The sequence below is a fragment of the Erinaceus europaeus genome, chromosome 1 (assembly GCF_950295315.1).
Source record: "Erinaceus europaeus chromosome 1, mEriEur2.1, whole genome shotgun sequence".
Classification (NCBI taxonomy): Eukaryota; Metazoa; Chordata; class Mammalia; order Eulipotyphla; family Erinaceidae; genus Erinaceus; species Erinaceus europaeus.
In genome coordinates, this window is record NC_080162.1 from 87,749,747 (window position 1) to 87,775,515 (window position 25,769).

The 25,769-nt window shown below is 44.2% G+C and overlaps 1 protein-coding gene and 1 long non-coding RNA gene across 4 annotated transcripts in view; one reads left to right on the plus strand and one right to left on the minus strand.

The window, feature by feature from the left end:
* Positions 1-8,625: 8,625 nt before the first annotated feature.
* Positions 8,626-11,513, minus strand: LOC132538145 (uncharacterized). The gene is made up of 3 exons (XR_009549587.1): positions 11,086-11,513; positions 8,976-9,104; positions 8,626-8,883 (listed from the first exon to the last, which is right to left on the minus strand). It is a non-coding gene; the product is annotated as an uncharacterized LOC132538145 (long non-coding RNA).
* Positions 11,514-11,616: 103 nt separating this feature from the next.
* The window catches only part of L3MBTL1 (L3MBTL histone methyl-lysine binding protein 1), a 60,445-nt gene continuing 46,292 nt past the window's right edge, over positions 11,617-25,769 (plus strand). For all 3 annotated transcript variants that reach the window (XM_060190374.1, XM_060190378.1, XM_060190385.1), the window contains exons 1-7: positions 11,617-11,837; positions 13,161-13,313; positions 13,479-13,711; positions 14,049-14,193; positions 14,444-14,594; positions 14,710-14,860; positions 16,041-16,125. In XM_060190374.1, the coding sequence (XP_060046357.1) occupies positions 13,178-13,313; positions 13,479-13,711; positions 14,049-14,193; positions 14,444-14,594; positions 14,710-14,860; positions 16,041-16,125 (901 nt within the window). In that variant the 5' untranslated portion in view covers positions 11,617-11,837; positions 13,161-13,177. The remainder of the gene's footprint in view (positions 11,838-13,160; positions 13,314-13,478; positions 13,712-14,048; positions 14,194-14,443; positions 14,595-14,709; positions 14,861-16,040; positions 16,126-25,769) is intronic.

Sequence of the window (25,769 nt, forward strand, 5' to 3'; positions counted from 1 at the left end):
ACTCAAGAAGCCTTCCAACTGCAGGTGGGGAGAAGGGGCTTAAACCTAATCCATGTGCATAGTAATGAGTACACTTAACCAGGTGCACCACCGCCTGGCACCCGGAAGTTTTTGGTTTTTTTTTTTCCCTCCAGGGTTATCGCTGGGGCTCGGTGCCAGCATTCTGCTGCTCCTGGAGGCCATTTTTTCCCATTTTGTTGTGCTTGTAGTTATTGTCATAGCTGCTGTTACTGTTGGATAGGACAGAGAAATTGAGAGATGGGGAGAGAAAGACACCTGCAGACCTGCTTCACCACCTGTGAAGTGACGCCCCTGCAGGTGGGGAGCTGGGGACTCAAAACAGGATCCTTATGCTGGCCCTTGTGCTTTGCACGGTATGCATTTAACCTGCTGCGCTACCGCCCAGCTCCCTTTTTTTATGTTTTTATTTGGGATAGAGACAAGAGAAGGAAAGGGGAAGACACCTTCAGCCCTGCTTCACTGCTGAGATTTGAACCCAGATCCTATACATTGTAATTTGGTCTTAACCAGGTGCATCAACACCAGCTCCACAATTTTTATTTTATTCCCAGAGCACTGCTCAGCTCTGTCTTGTGGTGGTGGTGGGGAGTAGGGTTTGAACCTGGGAGCCTCAGGCATAAGTCTTTGCATAAACATGCTATCTACCCCCACCCCATAAACACTATTTTCGAATTGTAATTTGTATGCTCTGTCAGTCCTGTTTCCTTAAATCTTAGTTAAAAAAGTGATGTGTCTAGAAGATTAAAATCTCTCTACTTAAGGATCGCCCTTAATCTGATGTGCCCAGACTCCCGTCATAGCGCCTGTTTTCTTCTGTGGAGAGTACCCAAGGCTCAGATCTTATTTTAAAACACAACAAAGATTTCTAACGAAATTGTCACCCTACAAGTTACCTATAGAGCAGTGACAGTGAGATTCAGATAATAATGTATCACTAGATGTGATAATCTGAGCTAATATTTCAATCTTGTGATATTGCTGTCAATAAATCTGTAAGCAGACATTAAGATATAGCCCAGTTGAAGGTCTTCAGCATAACTTTATTTTTAATGGTGCAAGAGAAGCAAAGCTGCCTTCAACATACATGGTAGAAGCCAAGCCTGAACCTGGGTCATGCATATCTAACTGTTCTTTTTCAAAAAGGAGTCAAGAAAAAAGGCTGAGGACCTCTTCCAGATTAAAGGAAAACAAAATGCTCGACAAAATGAAGAAATTCTAGACCAAGTATAAAAATAAAAGGTCGTTGTAAGGCAATTAAGATATGAGGATTAAATAACAAAATTATTAATGTTAACTTATAGAGTTTGATAACTTGATATTTAGTTATCAGAAAACTCAACTTCTAGAGATAAAAGAACAAGGTATTTTGAAGTGGCAGAAAAAAGCAATTTTCCATTTGCACAATTAAAAAAATATTTTAATGAGCTCAACCCTGGTTTATGGTGGTGCTGGGGATTGAATCTGGGACTGCAGAGCTTCAGGCATGAAAGTCCTTTGCATAACCACTATGCTGTCTCTCCAGGCCCCATTTGGAATTATATCAAAGTGATTTAAAAACCCTAATCATTATTTTTGGAGTGTTTTTCACTAAGGATTGAGTGAGTATCTGGAATATTCACCAACACTTTGTAGGAGCGAATCAAGATTCAAACCCTCTGTAAGATGGTACAGCTGAATAGGTACTTAGCTAGGTCTGGGTCTATCTCCCACTCTATCCTGTTAATAATGCCTGAAGCTCCAAAGTCCCTTGCACCAGGCTAAGCAGTGCTTTCTCTCATGAAAAAAAAAAAAAAAAAGCTGTACACTGCTTTGCTATGTGTGTGATCCAGGTTTGAACCCAGCCCCTAGCACATTGAAGGAAAATTTATTCTGCTCTTGTCTCCCAAGTTAGCCTGTAATGAATGATTTAAGTCTCAGAGATAACAAAAAACAAACCAAGATGGTGTACAACACTTTCTGATTACTAGCCAGTAGAGGGACTCTTAACAGATCCACTGTTTATTATCTTAAAATTTTTTTTCACTCATGCTATTACATAAAGCAAAGGACTATTTAGTATGCAAGTCTTGCTCTCATTCGGTCGCCTCCAAGGCTACTGTTAGCATGTGTGAAAAGATCTGAGCCTTGGGTACTCTCCACAGAAGAAAACAGGCGCTATGACGGGAGTCTGGGCACATCAGATTAAGGGCGATCCTTAAGTAGAGAGATTTTAATCTTCTAGACACATCACTTTTTTAACTAAGATTTAAGGAAACAGGACTGACAGAGCATACAAATTACAATTCGAAAACAGTGTTTATGGGGTGGGGGTAGATAGCATGTTTATGCAAAGACTTATGCCTGAGGCTCCCAGGTTCAAACCCTACTCCCCATCACCACCACAAGACAGAGCTGAGCAGTGCTCTGGGAATAAAATAAAAATTGTGGAGCTGATGTTGATGCACCTGGTTAAGACCAAATTACAATGTATAGGATCTGAGATTTACTAGCTAGAGACAGAAATTGAAAGGGAAGGGGAAAGATAGGAATAGAGATAGACACCTGCAGCATTGCTTCACCACTTGTGAAGCTTTCCCCCTGCAGGCAGGGGCCAGAGGCTTGAACCTGTGTCTTTGTACACTGTAACATGAGTATTTAACCAGGTGCACCACCACCTGGCCCCTCCCAATAATTAAAACCCAAGGTGAGTGGTCCAGGAGGTGACGCAGTGGATAAAGCATTGGGTTCTCAACCATGAGGTTCTGAGTTCAGTCCCCAGCAGCACATGTACCAGAGTGATGTTCTGGTTCTTTCTCTCCTTTCTCATGAATAAATACATTCTTAAAAAAAAAAAAAAATGATTGGCTTCCCTCCAAAACAAAAAATTCTCCCATTTACAGAAAGCTAAGAGTAGATACCAAAGCATGCCTCCAGCATCCAAGGAGCTCCCATGGTGCTGGCTATAATAGATACTCCCATAGGGATTAAACCCAGGGCTGCACACACGGCAAAGCGTGCAACTTTACTCACAGAATGAACCATCTCAGCCTCAAAACCTTTTGCCCTTTTATTTATTTGATAGGACAGAGAGAAATTGAGAGGGAAGTAGACACCTCCAGTACTACTTAACTGTTCATGGCATCTTCCATGCAGGTGGGGTGCAGGGGTTTGTGCTCTGGTAAAAAAAAAAAAAGGGGGGGGGGATTGCCACGCCAGGCGATAGTGCACTCAATCAAGCACACGTATCACCACCATATACAAGAATTCGGCTTCCAGCCAGTTCCCCACCTGCAAAGAGGATGCTTCATGAGCAGTGAAGCAGGTCTGCAGGTGTCTTTGTCCCTCTAACCCTAACCCTTTCCATTCAATTTCTCTCTGTCCTGTCAAATAACCCTGGTGGCAATAAAAATTAATTTTTAAAAAAGAATGGTGGTGCAGCCCAGGAGGTACAGTGACTAGAGTATTGATCTCTGCCATTGCGTGTACCAGAGTGATGCCGTGGTGTTTTCTCTCTCCCTTTCATAAATATTTAAAAATTACAGTTGCATTGATGAGGAGACCTAGGTTTGTGTGATTTCACCACTTTAAGAAAAATCTGAGGGCTGGGTGGTGGTGCATCTGGTTGAGCACATGTTAACAATGCAAGTACCCAGGTTCTAGCTCCTTGTCCCCACCTGCAGGGGGAAAGCTTTGCAAGTGAAGCAGGGCTGCCGTTATCTCTGTCTTCCTCTTCCCTCTCAATTTCTGGCTGTCTCTATCCAATAATTAAAGATAATAAAAGAAAAACCTTAAAAAATATGAATATCTAAAATACTACCTTTCAGAATCCAAAACAATCTTAATCTGGGTAGAAATGAGGGGAAAGAATAGAAGGTTGTGTTTTGATGCATATAAAGCGACCTCCATTGTTATGGCAACCAGTATCCTGAGCTGATGCAATTCTGCTCCCAATAATACAAGATGTGATTAAAAATTGACATTGCAGCTAGAGAGAACACATGTAATGCGTTGGCGTAGCAACCAGAATAGTTAAGTCTACATAAATTTAAACCTGATAAAGATCACAACAATTTGGCAAATTTGCATATAGTTCCCTCTCTTTCTTTACCAGAGCACCACTCAGCTCTGGTTTGTGGTCAGTCGGGGCCTGAACTTGGGACCTTGGAACTTTAGGAACAGCATGACCATTATGTTCTCTCCCTCACTACAATTATTAATTTAAGGCTGCCTTCACTCATCCCAACGGGAGGTCTGAGCTGTGACCGCAGACCAAATAAACTTCCATGTCCTTTTCTACAGATTAAACTATTAGTGTGGGAGAGGGGTCTAAGATTCCCTGCTACGTGGAGAGTTGCCCTATTTTCACGGGCAAGCAGTACTTCATTTAGACAGAGATCAGCAGACACTGTTGACTGGCTACGGAAGAAGGGCAAACGCTAGAAGAAGAAGCAGATCTGCTGAGCACCCACTCTGCCAGGAACACAAAAACTTTCCTTGTTGGAAGGTGCAGCCTCTTCTTGGATTACACAGATTTAGGTGAAGTTACAGTTGAGATACATGTTAAGAATGAGCTCCTCTAGTATGGAACCAATAGTGGAAGATAGAGCCAATAATGGGACACTTCAGTAGATACATTATGTGGAGGCAAAGAGATTAGCTAAGGAAAGCACAGCAGCAGTGACTTGCCCAAGGCAAACAGCACAATGGGAGCAATTCCAATTAATTTCATTTGATAACATACACAAACTGAGAAGTGGAACACCAGGTCACATCTCCAGCCAACAGCTATGGGGGGGGGCGGTCACCCAAGTGCAGCACAGGTGGCACCCCCCCCCCCCCTTATGCTGCAAGGGCCTCCTTTCCTCCTGTGCCTCTCTGAAGCAGTTTTCTGACTCGCATTCTCCAGTTGGGGTGCAAGCGTGGTGTGAAGGTGTTAAGACTATGCAGCTACTTGGCGATGGAACCTAAGGGAGTGAAACCTCGCCTTTGTCATTGACCACTGGGTAGAGGGCGGGGGTGTCAGGCTGTCCTCCAGTCCCCGGCGCTGTACTGGAAGTGATGCAGCGGGTGGTGGGTAGGATATTCGACCCACTTCGTCCCCCAGACATAAAGGCCCCAAGGGCAGGGGACATTAGGCCCACGCAGTGGAGGGTGCAGAAGAACCCCCTAAACCTGTTTGCGCGCGATTTGCATCCCGAGTTCTGCAAAGAGGCGGGTCTGCCCCCCTCCCACTTCGGTTCCCCTTGCGCGCAGGCGCAAGCGGCGCGGGGCTCGGACCGCAAGCTCTGCGCCGGCGGCCACAAGCTGGCCTTGGAGGTAAGGGATCAGTGGGTGAGTGGGCTCGGACCCGGAGATGCGGGGAGGGCGCGCCACCCAACCTCGCCCAGCACGGCTAGTGCCTGCTGCTGCGGACCCAGTGCACCTTCCATCCGAGCGCGTCCCTGGGGTGCGGGCTGGGCTGGAGGTCCAGCGATGAAGGGTCGAGGCGGAAGGAGCGGGGCCTGGCGGGGTGGGGGCCGGGGGGATGTCAGAGCTACGCCAGCGCCCGGGCTCCTGCAGCCGCTGACCGACATCGGGAGGCTAGGAGGGGAGGCGGCTCTGTTTTTCGGAGAAATACAATTAAGACTTAAAAAAAGAAAAAAAAAATTAATGGCAGAGAAGGTGTAGAGGGCGGGGTTTGGGGTTTCCTTAGGTAATGGGTAATCTGCCAAAGTTTCTCTTCCCTGCTGTTAATTTCCTTTTTATTTATTTTTTTAATTTTTTTGAGAGAGATGCAGCGAGAGAGAGAAATACCAGAACACTGCTCAGCTCTGGTTTATGGTGGTGTGGGGGATTGAACCTGGGATTTAGGAGCCTTAGGCATGTGAGTCTATTTGCATAACAATTGTGCTGTGTCTCCCGCCCTCCTTTTTTTTTTTTTTTAGAATGGAAAAGTGAAGGGTGATAGGTTATTATTTTTGCCTTGAGAAAGAATAAAAAGAATTCCACCATTTTGGCCTTTTCAAAAAAATAACTATTCTTCAGGGCTGCTGGTCCGTTGCAGCCCAGTGGTCTAAATTGCCCTCTGAACCCAGCGGGTCCCAACTGGGGAGCCAGCTCCCACCTGCTTCCGCCTTCCACAGGGCGGGTCCAGGCCCAAGTTTGTGGCTCCTTGGGGGTAGGGGGGGTGCCTCTGGCTAAGGGACTAGCTCTCCAAACAACCCTAGAGCAAGGGCATTTACTGAGTATTTATGAGAGGCCTGGAAGGGCAAGGGGTGGGAGGAACCTTGGCAACAGACCAAGAGAGAGTAAACAGGAACACAATGATTCAGCCCCTATTTATTGAGCACCTGTTAGGTGCCAGACACCACTCTGGGATGGGACCCAGCCATTAGTATTGACTGGTGGTTTTAGGTAGGAAACAGACTATGAAGGAAGATTTGAGTGTGGGTGTATTGATGTACTTTTGGGAATATCACCTGTAAGAGTGATATTCTGCAAAGTCATAGCTAGGGCAGGGGTAGAAGTTTAACTGCCTATGTCACCTCAAGAGAGGCCTTTGCCTGTCCAGAGAAGGAACTGGGGAACTGAGACATTCTTGCAGTTACTTTCAAAGCTGCAGCAAGGGAGTCAGGCCTTTATCCCCAGTATCAGCTATTCCAGGATGGGAGCTTCCAGGAGGGGGCACATGGGCGAGGTTGCTGCTTAGGCTGAGGGCAATTGGGAGAGAAGTTGAAGGCCAAGGGCTGTCAGACAGAACTTCATTTGTAGCTGGGACCCTCCACTTTATTCTCCCAGCCCCTGACTGCAGAGAAGGAAATGGTATTCAAGCCATCCAATACCATAAATGTTTATTCTCCATATATTACTGACTACTGTTTACTCCCAGCTGTATGGTTTATTCATTCATTCATTCATTCATTCATTCATGCTATGACTATCAGTTGTAACCCCTGGTTTAGGTTCTTTGCACACTGGGGCTTTGTTCCATTTGGGGAGCAGGAGGTGGAGACAGACCTGTTAATGCACATAGAGTGATCAACTGTATGGGAGGTAGGAGGCAGATATTTCCTCTCTGGGAAGCCTTCAGAGAGGAAATATCACGCAAGCTGAAACTTGAAGGATGATTTTCCAGATAAATGGACTATGGAAAGAGTAGCAACAGAAAGGACAATATTAAAAAGGTAAAAGTTGTGGTCTAGGAGGTCACACAGTGTATAAAGCATTGGACTCTTAAGCATGAGGTCCTGAGTTCGATCCCTGGCAGCACATGTACTAGAGTGATGTCTGGTTCTTTCTCCTCCTGTCTCAATAAATAAAGTGGTCCAGGAGGTGGCGCAGTGGCTAAAGCACTAGACTCTCAAGCATGAGGTCCTGAGTTCAATCCCCGGCAGCACATGTACCAGAGTGATGTCTGGTTCTTTCTCTCTCTGCTATCTTTCTCATTAATAAATAAAATCTTTAAAAAATAAATAAAATATTTTTCAAAAAGGCAAAATTTGTAAATCTGCATATTATTCCATCAAAAAAGGAAAATAAAATGAATGGAATAATAATTTTTTAAAAAAGGACAAAATGCATAGAGGAGACAGAGTGACTTTTGAAGGTGTGACCAGAGGACTGGGAAGATCACGATTGTATAAGATGGTGTGACCAGACTATAAGAGGTAGTTGTGGATAGGTTCCTTGCACCTGACTTAGACCTGGGAGCCAAATCACTGGTTATGGTGATGTGTGAACCTCAAAGAAAACTGTTTATGAAAATACTGTGAGTACAACTGGGGAAATAAACCCTCTGACAGATCATTGGACTTGCATGCCTGAAGCTCCTGGTTTAATCCCTACCACTGCATGTAACAGGATGATGCTCTGGCTTCCTTTTCTCTTACTCTCTCCCTCTGTCTCCTGTGAAACTCTCTCATGTAGACAAAAAAGTAAATCTTAAAACACACCTGGGGGCGATGGCTGTTGTGAACTGTAAATCCAAAGGCTGGTAGTGGTAGAAGAGGGGTGAATTCAAGTCACAGAGAAGGTAGTCCCAAACCTCAGAAAAGTGATCTATTCAATAACTGGGGAGAAAATGCAGAGCTAATAGTAGGTGCTGTCGGGTCTGTGCAGTGGTGCACCTGGTTGAGCACACATATTACCATGTGCAGGGACCCGGGTTCAAACAAACCCCTGTCCCCACCTACATTGGGGAAGCAGCATAAGGGGAGAAGTTTCACAAGCAGTAAAGCAGTGCTGCTGCAGGTCTCTCTCTCCTTCCTATCTCCCCCTTTACTCTCAATTTCTGTCTCTATCCAAAATGAGTCTATAAAATAATACATAAAAAATAGCAGGAGCTGTTAAGAGAGATTATGTGTATATGTGTGTGTGTGTGTGTTATTGTCTCTGAGGGTTTTTTTGTTTTGTTTGTTTTATGAGAGCACTGATCAGCTCTGGCTTATGGTGGTGCAGGGATTAAACCTGGGACTTTGGAAATCAGAGACTAATAGCCACATGTAATAAGAGGTTTCTACATCAAAAGTGTACTGGATCTTCTCCCCTCCCCTCCTTATAGTCAAGGATTTACCCTCTAGAATGTTTCTCTTTCCTCTGCATTCAGCTTTATCCCCCCTCAAGAGGATCACTTTCATCAGGTTTATACTTGCTGTAAAATCTTTTATTTAAATAACACAAACGCCACCACTTTCTTGAGATTCTAGTCTCTGGATGCTATTTCCCACTTCGGTGCTTCTGTTCACATCACTACTTCTTGAAGGATTAATTGTCACTCCCAGTGTTTCCATTTCCTTTTCGCTCATTCTCCTGTGAAGACCAATCCTACTGTCAGTTTCCATCACTAGACATGTAGACTTCTGAAGAGGTTTTTGTCTGTTTTGTTCACTGACAAATCTTCATTGCCTGCAACAGTGACAGACATGTTTAGTAGCTGATCAATAAATACTGAATTGGGGCCAGGAAGTAGCTTACCAGGTAAAGCACACAGTTTTTACCATGCACAGAGATCTGGGTTCGAGCCCCCATCATATAGTCTGCCACATGGGATCACCATGCAAAGAGGTAGCTTTGAGAGTAGTGGAACAGTGCTGTGGTGTCTCTCCTCTCTCTCTGCCTTTGTTTCCCTTCATCCAGAAAGCAAAGCAAAGAGTCCACCAGAGGAAAAAGCATAATGGTTATGCAAAAGACTAATACCCAAGGCTCTGAAATTCCAGGCTCAATCCCCATGCCCACACCACCACTACCATAAACCAGAGCTGAGCTGTGTAGGTGTAGTGGAAAGGAAAAAAAGAGAAAAAAACAGGAGTGATGAAATCAAACAGGCATGAGTATGCTCCAGGGAAGCCTTGTAGGGGAAAAAAAAAAAAAAAAAAAAAGAATTGGTCAATGATTCTCTCTAGAATCCACACTTTAAAAAAAAAAAAAAGAAGAAGAAGAATATTGGGAGTCGGGCAGTAATGCGGTGGGTTAAGCGCAGGTGGTGCAAAGCGCAAGGACCAGCTAAGGATCCCTGTTCGAGCCACTGGCTCCCCACCAAGTGGTGAAGCAGGTCTGCAGGTGTGTCTATCTTTCTCTCCCGTCTTCCCCTCCTCTCTCCATTTCTCTCTGTCCAGCAATAACGACAACAATAAAAACAATAAGGGCAACAAAAGGGAATAAGTAAATAAAAAAAATTTAAAAAAAAAAGAGCATTGTCTTTGTGTTGTTTATCAGTGAGAGAGAGAAAAGGAACCAGAACATCATTCTGGCACATGACATGCCAAGGACGGAACTTAGAAGTGGGTAAAGTCTTGGACTCTCAAGTATGAAGTCATGAATTCAGCCCCCAGAATCCCATGTGCCACAGTAATGTTCTGGTTCTCTCACTCCTCACTAATAAATAAATCTGTATAAGTACCACTTACTAACCACTGGAGCTCCACAAATAAATCCAAGGGGGAAAAATAGTTGGAAAATGTCAGCTGTGTAAAGCAAAATAACTGGAATAGAAATTTAGGGATTTCATTTTTTTTTTAATTTATTTATTAATGGCAAAGGAGGAGAGAGAAAGAACCAGACATTACTCTGGTACATGTGCTGCCGGGGATTGAACTCGGGACCTCATGCTTGAGAGTCCAATGCTTTACCACTGCACCACCTCACGGACCACCCATTTTATTTTTTTTACCAGACATTGCTCAGCTCTGATTTATCCCATTTTTCAAAAATTTTATTTATTTTTTCCTTCTGTTGCCCTTGTTGTAGTTATTGGGTGTTTTTTTTTTATTGATGTCATTGTTGTTAGATAGGACAGTAGGACAGAGAGAAATGAAGAGCGATGGGGAAGACAGAGGGGGAGAGAAAGACAGACACCTGCAGACCTGCTTAACCACCTGTGAAACGACACCCCCCCCCCCCCCCCCCCCCGCAGGTGGCAAGCCAGGGGCTCCTTACTCTGGTCCTTGCCCTTTGTGCTTAAGCCCCAGTGCTACTGCCGGACTCCCCAGGGATTCCATTTTATAATTAAAAAGAAAATAAGAGCAGGGGTAGATAGAATGGTTATGCAAATAGACTCTCATTCCTGAGGCTCCAAAGTCCCAGGTTCAATCCCCTGTACCACCATAAGCCAGAGCTGAGCAGTGCTCTGGTAAAAAAAAAATAATAATAAAATTGAAAAAATAAATAAATAAAAAGAAAGTAAAGTAAATCTTATTTGCAATGCTGCCATACTCAGGTTATATACTAGCCTTTGCCTACTTTATAATACACTCTATACTAAAGTGTAGAGGATGGACTCTTATTTCAGGGAGGAAAAACTGGAAACTTTATGAATGCTTAAGAATTGTAAGAGGGGGGGAATGGGTGAGACAACAACCATTGCAAGCTAGTTTTGCAAACAAATAGCTCGCATATTACTGCCCAGAAGCTACCAAACTCCTGGAATTCCTATTAAAAGGGAGTGGAGGATCCAGAAGATAACTTTGCAGATAAAGCTTACTATGCCTGAGTATCTCTGGCACTATATGGACAATACTAGGAGAACTTCCAGGGATAATGGAGTGGTATATTGATATCTCCTTCCCTCTCTCTCACTAAGATTGTAGACTTTAAATATTGGCACATTACCATGTTTGAGGACTCAGGTGCTCTTTCGTGAATGGTGAAGCAGTGTTGCAGGTGTCTGTCTTTCTCTCCCCCTCTCTGTCTTCCCCTCCTCTCTCCATTTCTCTCTGTCCTATCCAACAATGACATCAATAACAACAATAATAATAACCACAACAATGATAAAAAAAAAACAAGGGCAACAAAAGGGGAAAAAATAGCCAATAGGAATAGCGGATTCGTGGTGCAGGCACCAAGCCCCAGCAATAACCCTGGAGGAAAATAAGTAAGTAAATTACATTTAAAAATTCAATTCCTTGATCCTTCTAGCCACATTTCAAATGCTTAGCAGTCATTTGTGGTTAGGAACTTACTGTGTTGGACAATGTAAAATACTTCCATCATCACAGAAAATTCTACTGAATAGTGACTGGTACATTTTAAGAATTGAGTAAATTATAAATATTAAGTGTATTTGTTATGTTATTGGGCCTTTTTCACAAAACTCTTCATTAAATACTTTTACCAGCATCCTTGCTTTGTCAAAGCAAAAAAAAAAGTGTTACCTGGATTCTTGCTTGCATTTGTTCAATGGATATCTGAGTGCTCTTTCTGGATTTGGAACTGGAAAGTGTGGTGAGCAGGGTTAGTGGAAGGAATACAATAATGTGATCACTTCACAGGAAAATGAATCTTTGTGGGTGAGAGAGAACCTGGTTCCAGAAGTCCTGAATTCTCAGATGAAGAAGGAAGTGACTCTAGTGGTAGTGTAAGTGGTAAGTTTGAACATGGTTTGAGTTGTGTCTTGAGGGTACCTGACCAGATATAATCTTTATTGATTGGTTGATTGATTTAATAATGACCAACAAGACAATTCCACACAATTCCCACCACCAGAGTTCTGCATCCTATCCCCTCCATTGGAAACTTTCCTGTTCTTTATCCTTCCGGGAGCATGGGCCCAGCTTCAATATGGGGTACAGAAGGTGGAAGGTCTGGCTTCTGTAATTGCTTCTCCACTGAACATGGGTATTGGCAAGTCAATCCATACTCCCAGCCTGTGTCTATCTTTCCCTAGTGGGCAGGGGTCTGGAGGTGTGTGTGTGTGTGTGTGGTTCCAGGACACATTGGTGAGTTCATCTGTCCAATGAAGTCAGGTTGGTGCCATATCATCGGCAACTTGGTGGCTGAAAAAGCATTAAGATACAAAGCAGAACAAATTGTTTAACAATCAGAAATCTAAAGGTAAGACTATAGCAGATGAGATTTGGGGTCTCCATTTTGGAAAAGGCTAGTAGGTTTATTTTAGGCATATTCCAAGAAACCCATGACTTTACTAATTTTTGCCTGAGCCCAACAGCTAAAAGTATTTAGCCCAACATGCAGGTGGGCTAAAAGTATTGTTTGGGGAGATGGTGTCAGAGTTGGAAATAGGCCTAGAAAGCTGGATCAGGGAAGAGAGTAACTCCCAAATATGGGAAAAGTTCATAAATATTGTTAACTGTAAACCCTGTTGATTTGATCTGGGGCCCATATTTAGCACAGGAGCCTGTGTAACCTCTACATCCCTGTAGGTCTGAGCTTGCATTTTGTAGCCATAGTTAGGAACATTCTAGGCTGCACTCATTGCAGGACCCATCTTCCTTGAGTAACAGAGTATGTTGACCCAATCTTCCTTCGGAAAATGGGGCAGTCCCTACCGTTGTTGTTCCACATTGAGGGCAAGGTCCTGTAGAGGCCCACAAGAGGGTCCTCAATGCTATTCCTGATGGACCAGTGACAGTGGAGAGAGAGATTTATTAGAGGTCTAGGCCCATCATACCAGACAGAATCTTGACCAGAGACAAGAACTCCTCTCCAAATCCCTTCTGTTTATACTTTACAAAGCCTCCTCAGCCCTGCCAATATTTTAGAGACTAGGGGAGATGCAGGGCCTGTCCAGAGCTCTCAACTGAATGACCTGAGTAGGGCTGGGAGTCAGAATTTATACTGGTCTTCTAAGGCACTCTACTCACCTCTGCAGGTTGCCAGCTTGATAGTGACCAGTTCCTCTTCAAAGAAACCTCTTCCCTACCTGATTACCTGAGGACTGTATTTAGCTTGTAGGCCTATCAGGATGGAGAGGCATGCAGAAATGGAGATGCTGAGGACACTGAAAGGACCCTCAACCGGGGAGGTCAGCGTGCACCTGGTGGCCAGAGACTGCTCAGCTTCTGGCCCGCACCTGCCTGCTACTGCCTTCATCATCCCAGGTGGGCCAAGGCAAGGGTGTGGAAAAGAGAAACATTCCCATACATACCCAAGCAGGTGTGGTCCTGGGGAGGAAAGGGTGCGTTTCGTCTGCCTGCACATATGCACGGCAGGAGTGGGGCAAGACCACCAGCCTCACCCGTGTCGTTTCTGCTCTCTCTTCACAGCTAGCTCGGCTGCTCTGGGTTTGCCCAACAGTACCCTAGATGTGTCTTGCTTTCCCCGGGAGCCTATCCATGTGGGTGCCTCGGAGAGAGTCGCGGGCAGCGTGCCGGTGCCGGTCACCGCCACGGTTCTGCCGCAGTTAAGCGCGCTGCCCGCGGCCAGCTCCAACGCCGGCACCGTGCGACTCCTCCAGTGGACCGAGGCTGCGGCCCCGCCTCCTGGGAGTGGCCTGCGGGTCAGTGTCTGGGGATTGGTTGAGCCCAGAGAACCCGCAGCCAGGGGGCAGGACTTGTGGTCCAGAGGCGGGGCCTGAGGAAGGTGGGGATGCAGGATTCTGGAGGCGGGGCTTCCGCTCTAGCAGCGGGGCTTGGAGGAAGGCTCTCAGGAGTCCAATCAGGACCCGGGGGCGCGGTTTGGGGCGTGGTTGGGGTGGAGCTCCCTGGGGCGGAGTTCTGCTGGCTGCCGGGGGCGTGGATTGAAGGAAGGCGACAGGAGGGGACCGAGCGGTGCCCGCTGGAGACAGGTCAAGGGCTGGTACCAGAGTCGTGGTACCAGACTCTCCCGCGCTCCAGTTCCGGATAAGTGAGTACACGCCGCTGAACATGGTGGGAGCAGAGCATCCCCGGAGCCCCGAGCTGCGGCGGGAAGGTGTGGCTGAGTGTGAAGACGGCGGCGAGGCCCCTGCGGGAGGTGGCGAAGCGACCACCCAGCAGTCGGGTAAGTGCCCCAGGCGCAGAGTTTAGGCCTGAGCACAGATCCCAGGAGGTCTGACCTGTCTGGGTCGAGGGGCGTAGCTCGGGTTCCTGGCTGCTGCGCCCAGGGTTTGGTCCTGAGGTGGCGAAGGCTGCGGGGTTCTTGTGCTATAGGGGAGCTTAGGAGGTGGGAGCGAGGAGGGTAAGTCAGAAGGGGTCTGGGCGTTGTAATTGGCAGGACCTGGGTATGAGTGAGACTCCTTTGGCCCCTACAGCGGACCTCCCACAGGACCCTCCAGAAAAGCCCTCTCGGAACCCTCCAGAGGATGTCCGCACCTGTCAGTGCCAGGCTTGTGGGCCTCAGCAAGGTGCAGATCCAGACCCCGGTTCCTGCAATGGTGACTGTCCCCAGCTATTCCAGGACCGGTAAGGGGGGCTGGAAGTTGCAGCCCCACCTTTTTGCATTTGCTCCCCAAAGCCCCATTCTTGTTCAGGGCTTCTGAGAGGGAGTGTGTGCAGGGTGGTTTGTTCTTTCCCTCAGGCTGCCTTGTCTCAGGTCAGTCATAGTAGAGAACTCCTCAGGCCTGAACTCCTCCTGCACCAGCTCTTCAGATCTCCTCAAACCCATGAAGAAGAGGAAGCACAGGGAGTATCAGAGCCCATCAGAGGAGGAGTTAGAAACAGAAGCCTTGGTAAGAATATGCTCCTACCATCAATCCAGGTCATAAGGCTGAACCAGAGAATACATTTTCAATGACTCATTTAGGGGACCTATACTGAATTGGGTCCTGTATGTACCTGGTTGGAGGGATGTGAATAAATCACTATCCTGCTTTCCCAGAACTTCCATCTTAGTTTAGTGTCAGGGCTAAGAAGCATTCATGTGAATTGGCACACAAGATAGATGTATGGACAGATGGAAAGCTTCATCACTGGAGTCTGGTCAGTAGGCTAAAGAGCACAGGACTCTGCACAGAAGCTAGAAGAATTAGAGCATAACAGTCCTGGTGGGCAGGTGTATTCAGCACAGGACCCATATTTTTAAAAAATATTTATTTATTGGGAGCTGGGCGGTATCACAGTGGGTTAAGCGCACGTGGCGCAAAGCATTAATGGACCAGCGTAAGGATCCTGGGGTTCGAGCTCCCGGCTCCCCAGCTGCAGGGGAGTCACTTCACAGGTGGTGAAGCAGGTCTGCAGGTGTCTTTCTCTCCCCCTCTCTGTCTTCCCCTCCTCTCTCCATTTCTCTCTGTCCTATCCAACAATTACATCAATAACAACAATAACTACAACAATAAAACAACAAGGGCAACAAAAGGGAATAAATAAATAAAATAAATATTTATTTATTTATTCCCTTTTGTTGCCTTTGTTTAATTGTTGTGGTTATTATTGTTGTTGGGTAGGACAGAGAGAAATGGAGAGAGGAGGGGAAGACAGAGAGGGGGAGAGAAAGATAGACTTCTGCAGACCTGTTTCACTGCCTATGAAGCGACTCCCCAACTCCCCTGCAGGTGGGGAGCCCGGGGGTGGAGGTGGGGGGGGCTGGAACCCAGATCCTTATGTGGGTCCTTGCACTTTACGCCACCTGCACTTAACCCGCTGCGCTACCGCCCAACTCCCACAGGACCAGTATTTTTCATTAGTTTCCCCACCTGGAAAGTTGTTGTTAGGAGAGTAGTTGTCAAACTGTGTAACTATAGCCTGTGTGCTCACAGGAGTCTAAGCCCAGGTCATAGGAAATTGTCTTTCCACCAGTTCAGAGGAGACCATCATGTGGCCAGAGAGCTAGGCAGGGCCCCAAGATCACACACTGGGACTTCACCCTATCCTGTGAGGACAGGAAATTGGAATCAGGATTGCTTTCTGTAGGAGAAACAAGAAGAAGGAAAGGATCCGGAAGGACAACCTGTCACCAGCACCCCAGAAAGTGAGGAGTGGAGCAGTAGCCAGCCTGGTATGGTGATCTGTGTGATGTGTACTTATATATACCTTTGAAGGTATGAGGCTGGGTGTGTGGCTTATGTCTGTGATGATGTGTTACATATATTTTGATGAACCTGGGTGTTGGGAGGATGAGAAAGACAAGGTTTCTGGTTTATATATTAGTATATGTGTTTTTTGTTTTATTTATTATTATTATTATTATTTAATGAACAAGAGATATACACAGAGAGAAAGAGACCAGAGCACTGCTCAGCTCTGGCTTATGTTGGTGCAGAGGATTGAACCTGCGACTTAAGTTTCAGGCATGAAAGCTTTTATTTTTTATTTTTTTAATATTTATTTACTTTCCCTTTTGTTGCCCTTGTTTTTCATTGTTGTTGTAGTTATTGTTTTTGATGTCATCCTTGTTGGATAGGACAGAGAGAAATGGAGAGAGATGGGGAAGACAGAGGGGGAGAGAGACACCTACAGACCTGCTTCACCGCCTGTGAAGAGACTCCCCTTCAGGTGGGGGGGGGGGCTGGAACCTGGATCCTTAAGTCGGACTTTGCTTTGCGCCACATGCACTTAGCTCACTGCGCTACTGCCCAACCCCCATATTATTATTTTTTTAATGAAAGAGAGATATACACAGAGAGAAAGAGACCAGAGCACTGCTCAGCTCTGGCTTATGTTGGTGCAGGGGATTGAACCTGCGACTCGAGTTTCAGGCATGAAAGCTTTTTTTTTTTTTTTTTTTAATATTTATTTACTTTCCCTTTTGTTGCCCTTGTTTTTCATTGTTGTTGTAGTTATTGTTATTGATACCATCGTTGTTGGATAGGACAGAGAGAAATGGAGAGAGACGGGGAAGTCAGAGAGGGGAAGAGAAAGACAGACACCTGCAGACCCGCTTCACCGCCTGTGAAGCAACTCCCTTGAAGTTGGGGAGCCAAGGGCTCAAACCGGGATTCTTATGCCGGTCCTTGCGCTTTGGGACACCTGCGCTTAACCCACTGTGCTACCACCCTACTCCTTGCATGAAAGCTTTTTTGAATAACCATTATGCTATTTTCCCCTACCTTATGTGTCTCCTGGGGGGTCATATCATATGCTTATTTTATTTTTTTTGTAATTTTTAAAATATTTATTTATTCCCTTTTGTTGCCCTTGTTTTATTGTTGTAGTTATTATTATTGTAGTTGTTATTGACGTCATCATTGTTGGATAGAACAGAGAGAAATGGAGAGAGGAGGGGAAGACAGAGAGGGGGAGAGAAAGACAGACACCTGCAGACCTGCTTCACTGCCTGTGAAGCGACTCCCCTGCAGATGGGGAGCTGGGGGCTCAAACTGGGATCCTTAGTCCAGTTTTTGCTCTTTGCGCCACCTGCGCTTAACCCGCTGTGCTACTGCCCGACTCCCATATCATATGTTTATTTATTCTTCTAATCCAATTGTGAGTACACCCCCCTAGCCCCCCACTACTCACCACCACCAGACTCAGTGTCAAAAAAAACTTGAATGGTCTTTAATGGCAGCACAAGATATTGTAGTCTTTTGATGGTGTGAGCAGATGTGTAATGATCATTGGTCTGACTTTTCTATCTGGGGTCCCATTCTCACCCCCCCTTTTTTTCCTGAGAAAAATGGAATAGGGGTCATTCATAGTTAGCTCTGTCCCTCAGGTCTTCGCCATTGTCATATCCACATTCCCAGATGACATCAGTCAACTGGAACTAAGTGTCACTTGTTACAGTTAGGATCACCTGTAGTGTAGCTCTTTGTTGAATGTCTTCCTTTAAAACTGCATTTATTTATTTATTCATTCATTCATGTGACTAGAGATATAAGTTTAGAGGGAAGCAGGGAGCACTCTTTCACTACTTATGAAGCTTTCCACCCTGCAGGTGGAGACTGAAAATTACGTTTATTTTATTAGTCAGTATATGCCTGGAGCTTAGCCCACAAACTGAAGAGGGGTAGATTCAATAAATGTTTGTTCACTAGCTGTATTGAGTCCTTTGGATTATGACTCAATAGCATTAGTCACTGTTTTTCCTGCCTCACAGAGAGCCAGAGGCAGAAGCCAGTTGTCAGGATATTATTCTCACTTGATAAATGTCATACCAGCCAGAGAAGCCCAACTTCTGTTCAGAGCTTAGAACTTTATAGTGCCTGTTTCAGCTTCAGCCCATCATAGCCAAATCAAATTTTCATTGCTATTGATATTTCTCACCTAGGGTTATCACACCAGAAGCCAAGAACCCAGGTTTAAGCCCCTGCTCCGAACCTGCAAGGGGGGAGGCTTCATGAGTGGTGAAGTAAGGCTGCAGGTCTCTCTTTATCTATCTATCTACATATCTTTTTATCTTTCCCTTCCCTCTCAATTGCTGTCATATTAAAAAAAAATTGAAAGAAACATGAAAAACAATGGCTACCTGGAGCCATGAATTCATCATGCAGGCACCGAATCCCAATCATAACCCTAACAACAATAAAAGAAAATAATAACTAAATAAAATTTAAAAAAGAAAGAAAATAAAAAGGTCACAACTCAGTCTGGCTTATGGTGGTGCTGGGGATTGAGCCTGAAACTTCAGAGCTTCAGGCATGAAATCCTTTTGCATAACTATTATACTCTCTCCCCAACACCAGCAATGCCTTCTTAACTAAAGCCCTAAACCTAAATTTGTGTGCAAAATTCTGTAAAATGTTTGCTTTTCTGAGTAGACGTCTGTGATTTTCATTGCCACACATTTTTCAATCAATGCTTTAATTGGATTTTCAAAAGATAACTCATTTATTCTTGGGAGAAACTGAAGGCAGCTTTGATGACTCTCAGCAGGTAAACAATAGACTAGCATTATGAAGCCAAACTTCTTTTAAGCATAGATTCCTTCGATGTATATGTTAAGCACAAGTGCCAAGTTCTTGATTAACTGTAAGAGGTAGCAAATACATGCAGAGATATATCTGTAACACATTTAAAACAAGAAAAAGCTCAAGCACATGATGACTCCCTGTTAACTGCCTATAGTTAATTCTTCTTGAACCTTGGCTTTCTCTTCTCTGTATATTTTCTTTCCTATGGGCATTATAATGAGAGGTCCAGTGATAACCATTAATTTGCAAATTATCTCTGCTGAAACCATGATAATAAACCGAGAGAGAGAGAGAGAGAGAGAGGGAGAGAGAAAGTAAGTAAGTAGATGGGAGGGATGTTCTGTATTGATTAAATTCTAGGAATCCACCACTGAGGAACAGGAAGACTTGGGTAAGAGAAGAAATCCAAAGGAAATCAGAGGAAGATAGAATCAAGAGAGTATAGCAGGAAGGAAATGAGAAGATGGAATGGGTGGTTGGTAGCACATGGAGATTAAGAGTTGAGGAATGAGTAAAGAAAGGTCTTTGTGAGGGTCGGGCATTAGCACAGTGGGTTAAGCACACATGGCGTGAAGTGCAAGGACCCCGGTTCGAGCCCTGGCCCCCCACCTGCAGGGGCGTTGCTTCACAGGTGGTGAAACAGGTTTGTCTATCTTTCTCTCCCCCTCTCTGTCTTCCCCATCTCTCTCCATTTCTCTCTGTCCTATCCAACAACAATGACAGCAACAACAACAAAAATAATAACAACGACGATAAACAACGCTATTTTTAGTACAGGCACTGAGCCCCAGCAATAACCTGGAAGCAAAAAAAAAAAAAAAAAAACAGTTAAAGAAAAGAAAGGTCTTTGTGTTGTGACCCAGGTGATTCAAAAGAGCAATTTCACTAGTGCACAGAAGGTAGATGTGAGACTAGGTGATTAAAAAGGGAAATAATCAATAGAGATGTATTGCCTAGTTCGGGGCAGGTGGTGGTGAACCCAGTTAAGCACACATATTACCATGCTCAAGCTCCCAGGTTTGAGCCCATGCTCCCCACCAACGGGGGGGAGCTTCAAAAGCAGTGAAGCTGGTCTACAGGTTTCTTTCTTTTTCCCAATCTATCTCTCCCTTCCCTCTCAATTTCTCTCTGTCCTATCTAATAAAGAAGAAAAGAAAAGAAAAGAAAAGAAAAGGGAAAAGGAAAAGGAAAGAAAAGAAATAGGAAATAATGGCCACCAGGAGCAGAGGATTCATAGTGCTGACACCAAGCACCAAGGATAATACTGGTGGCAAAAAAAAAAAAAAAGGCTCTGGGGTAGAGTGAATTTGAAGCCCTGAACTCAATTCTCTGTATTGCACCCCTTCAAAAAGGGAGGAGACTGTGGTCCAGGAGGTGGCGCAGTGGATAAAGCATCGACCTCTCAAGCATGAGGTCCTGAGTTCAATCCCCAGCAGCACATGTACCAGAGTGATGTCTGGTTCTTTCTCTCTCTTCTCCTATCTTTCTCATTAATAAATAAATAAAATATTTTTTTAAAAAGGGAGGAGATTATCAAAAGACTGTAAGACCATAATATTCCCTTATCTTTTTTAGGCTACAGGTTATATACTGATATTCAAGTTGTAATTTTTTTTTTTGCCTCCAGGGTTATTGTTGGGGCTCAGTGACTGCACTATGAATCCACTGCTCCTGTGGGCATTTTATTTATTTATTTATTTATTTATTTATTTATTTATTTATCTTGATAGGACAGAGAGAAATTGAGAGGAGAGGAAGATAGAGAGGGAGAGAGGAAGATAAACCTGCAGACCTACTTCACCGCTTGTGAAGTAACCCCCTTGCAGGTGGGGAACTGGGGGTTTGAACTGGGATCCTTGTGCACTTAACCCAGTGCACCACTTCCCAGCCCCCCTCTATAATTTTTTTTTAATATGGTGCCAAGGAATGTTTCATACAGCCACTGTATTTTATTTTATTAGTGATTTAATATTAATTTAAACAATTATTTAATATTACAAAACTATAGGGATATAATTCCATAATCTTCCCACCACCAAAATTCTGGTTCCTCATCCCCTCCATTGGAAGCTATAGTAGTTGCCCCATGGTCACAGGTATGGGTTGATTTTATATCTATATCTATTTTCCCCCACCCCCCCATTTTTTACTTTCCTGCCTTCACTTCCTCTCTAAGTCACACCTACACCTATTACTATTTCCTGCTTTCTCTTTGATGAGGGAAACCTGACTTCTTCTAGTGTTTTCCAGATTTGCTTCCCTTTATGTGATGATCCAAAAATAAGATTCCTGGAGACAAACACTTCTGGTCCAGGTAGAACTGTGGTTTAGAGCCCTCTGGTTTTCTTCCCCTATCCTTTACCCCTCTGGGAGTATGGACCAAACTTCTTTTTTTTTAAATATTATTTATTATTGGATTGAGACAGAAATTGAGAGGGAGAGATAGGGAGAGAGACAGAAAGACACCTGCAGCCCTGCTTCACCACTTGTGAAGCTTTCTCCCCTGCAGGTGAGGACCAGGGCCTTGAACTTGGGTCCTTGTGCACTGTAAAGTTTGTGCTCAATCAGGTGCGCCACCACCTGGCCCCTGGACTAAAATTCTTTCTGGGGTGCAGAAGGTGGGAGTTCTGGCTTCTATAATTGCTTCTCTACTAGACATGGTTGTTGGCAGGTCGATCCATACCTCCAGCCCATACAGGTACTTTACTACTGAGTTGCCTCATTGACCCAATTTTTATTCTTCTTAAGAAAAAATGATCTCATTCTCAGGCAGAAGTTGAAAAACAAGATCAGAAAAGAAAACACAAGTAGAACCTGAAATGAAATTGGCATATCGCATCAAAGTAAAAGACTCTGAAGTGGGTGGGTGTGGAGAATACAGGTCCATGAAGGATGATAGAGGACATAATGGGGGTTGTATTGTTATATGGGAAACTGGGGAATGTTATGCATGTACAAAATATTGTATTTACTGTTGAATGTAAAACATTAATTCCCCAATAAAGAAATAAAAAAGAAAAAATGGGGTGGGGTTAGATAGCATAATGGTTATGCAAAGAGGCTCTCATGCCTGAGGCTCCGAAGACCCAGGCTTAGTGCCACCCCCCACCCCCCCACCCCCCCACCCCCCCACCCCCGCTTCCCGCACCATAAGCCAGAGCTGAGTACTGCTCTGGTAAAAAAAAAAAAAAAAGGAAGAAAAAAATCATTAATAGATTATTGGGAGGCAGAGAAAGCAAGAACCAGAGTGTCACTCTGACATATGTGACGTTGAAGACTGAATTTGGGATGCAAGCTTCAGAATCTAATATTTTATCCATTGTGGCACCTCCTGGGATACTTTTTTTTCTTTCAATTTTTTAAAATTTTATTTATTTTCCCTTTTGTTACCCTTGTTGTTTTTATTGTTGTCGTCGTTATTAGATAGGACAGAGAGAAATGGAGAGAGGAGGGGAAGACAGAGAGGGGGAGAGAAAGATAGACACCTGCAGACCTGCTTCACCGCTTGTGAAGTGACCCCCCTGCAAGGTGGGGAGCTGGGGGCTTGAACCGGGATCATTATGCAGGACTCTGTGCTTAGCGCCATGTGTGCTTAAACCACTGAGCTACCGCCCAACTCCCCACTTTTTTTTTCTTTTGATAAAGAGAGAAATGAGCAGGGAAGATACCTAAGCACCACTCCACCACTCATAGAGTTCCTTTGGTGCTGTTCATGATGTTTCCATGTGTTCTAGAGATCAAACCCAATACCTCAAGCATGACCATGCTTTACCCACTGAGTTATCTTCTGGTCCCCTTGGTTTCTTTTCTTTCTCCTCCTATTTTTCCCTCTATATATTTTGTTTATCATTTATTAAAATATATTATTTATTAACATATATTCGATTTATTAAATATTAAAATTTATTAAAATATTAAAATTAATTTATTGAGAATTATCAAAATATGAGAGAGACTAGAGCTTTGCTCAGCTTTGGTTTATGGTGGTGCTGGGGATTGATCCTGTGACCTCAGTACCTCAGGCATGGAAGTCTTTTACATAACCATTACGCTATTCTCTCTATCCCCTCTGGATGTCCTTTATTATTATGTGTGTGTTTTCTCTTTGTTTCTCCTCCAATTCAGGCTTACTGATTATGTGTAATTGTCATAGAGATGTTTGTAAGTGTGAGGTCTACAATTTTTTTTTTCTATTATTTATTTTCCTTTTTGTTGCCCTTGTTGCTTTACCGTTGTTGTAGTTACTATTGTTGTTGATGTCGTCGTTGTTGGATAGAACAGAGAGAAACGCAGAGAGGAGGGGAAGACAGAGAGGGGGAAGAGAAAGATAGACACCTGCAGACCTGCTCCACCGCCTGTGAAGCAACCATCCTGCAGGTGGGGAGCCTGGGCTCAAACCGGGATCCTTAACCTTAACTTAGGTCCTTGCGTTTCGTGCCACGTGCGCTTAACTCGCTGCGCTACCGCCCGACCCCCATATAATGTGTTTTTATAATATTCTTGTTTGTTTATTTTGCCTCCAAGGTTATTGCTGGGGCTCAGTGACTGTACTACGAATCCACTGCTCCTGGAGGCCTTTTTTTTTTTTTTTTTCCTTTACGTTGCCCTGGTTGTTTTTATTTTTTTAATCACGGTTGTGGTTATTATTATTGATGTTGTTGTTGTTGGATAGGACAGAGAGAAATCAAGAGAGGAGGGGAAGGCAGAGAGGGGTAGATAGATACCTGTAGACCTGCTTCACTGCTTGTGAAACGACCTCCCCTGCAGGCGGCGAGCCGGGGACTTGAACCAGTATCCTTAGGCAGGTCCTTGCACTTTGCACCCTGTGCGCTTAACCCACTGTTAAGCTATCGCTCAACCCCCTCTTGTTTATTTTTAATGAAAGATACAGAGAAAAATAAACCAGAGCACTACTCAGCTTTGGCTTATGGTGGTGCTGGGGGTTAAATCTGGGAGCTCAGAGCCTCTGGCATGAAAGTCTTTTGCAGAACCATTATGCTGTCTCCACAGCCCTCTACAGTGTGTTGATTTATTATTTTTATATGTTGCAAATGGTCTCCACCACTGTACTAGCTAGCTGCATTATTTCCCACAGTTACCATTTATGTGTGTGGTGAGAACATTTAAGGTAACTGTCCTAGTAATTTTCTTTTTTTTTAAATTTTTTTATATTTATTTATTCCCTTTTGTTGCTCTTGTTTTGTTGTTGTTGTTATTATTGATGTTGTTATTGGTGTCTTTATTCTTGGATAGAACAGAGAGAAACGGAGTAAGGAGGGGAAGACAGAGAGGGGGAAAGAAAGATAGACACCTGCAGACCTGCTTCACCACTTGTGAAGCAACTCCCCTACAGGTGGGGAGCAGGGGCTCGAACCGGGATCCTTAGGCGGGTTCTTGTGCTTTGCACTACCTGCGCTTAACTCACTGTGCTACCACCTGACTCCCCCTAGTAACTTTCAAGTGTTTAACACACATGACTGACTGTAGTCACCATGGGATTATTCATCTGGCAACTGGAAGTTTGTACTCTTTAATCAACAACTTCTCTTTTCCCTATCCAATCTCTTTTTTTTTAATTAATCTTTCCAGAACTTTTGTTAATTTTATTTGCCCTTTCTTCAAATTTCTTTGAACTCATTTTATTTTTCTAACCTCATAGGAGATTAAATTTAATTTTTTAGATTTAATTAATTTCAGCCTTCCTAATTTTCTCACTTGTTCATTTCAGTCTACCATTTCCTTCAAATCTTTCTTTGCTGCTCCTAACACTTTTAATTGAGATTTACATTCACTTATTTATGATTTAATATTGATTTACAAAATTATGAGGTAACAGGTATAATTCCACACTGTTCACACCACCAGAGTTCTGTATCCCTATTCCCTCCATTGGAAACTACAATAATTCTCCCAGGGTCACAGATATGGGTTAACTTATTTCTATGACTATCTATAACTATATATTTGTCCTTTTTTCCCCTATGGCTTTGCTTTCTATTCCTTTCTTTTTAAAAAATATTTTAAAAATCTTTTTATTTATTAGATAGAGACAGTAAGAAATCAAGAGGGAAGGGGGAGATAGGGACAGAGACAGAGAGACACTTGCAGCCCTACTTTGCCACTTGCAAAGCTTTCCCCCTGCAAGTGGGGACTGGGGGCTTGAATCAGGGTCCTTGAGCACTGTAATATGTGTGCTCTACAAGGTGTGCCTCCACCCAGCCCCATTTTCTATTCCTTTCTAAGTCACACTTCTACCTATTGCTACTTCCAAATTTCCTTCCTTTTTTCCTCTTCTCTCTCCAGGTCTTGATGGAATTGGAGTTCAGAGCCCTCTGGTCATCTTCCCCTAACATTTCTCCTTTTCTGGGGGTATGGATCAAAATTCTTTTTGGGGTGCAGAAAGTGGGAGTTCTAGCTTCTGTAATTGCTTCTTTGCTGCACATGGGTGATGGCAGATCAATCCATACCTCCAGCCTGTTTGTCTTTCCTTAGTGGGGTAGGGCTCTGGAGAGGTGAGGTTCTGGAACACACTGGTGAGGTTGACTGCCCAGGGAAGTCAGGATACAGTCATGATAGCATCTGCAACTTGTGCACTACCGCCCGGCTCCCAGCTTCTGCAACTTGTGGCTTAAAGGCAGTAAGATATAAAGTGGGACAAAAAGATTAATAAATAGGAACCAAAATGTAGAAATAGAGCAGATGAAAATAGGGATCATAGGATGGTCAAAAGCTAGGAAGTCTATTTTAGGTATGTTCCTAGGGCCTATGACTTTAGTAATTTTTTCTTGAG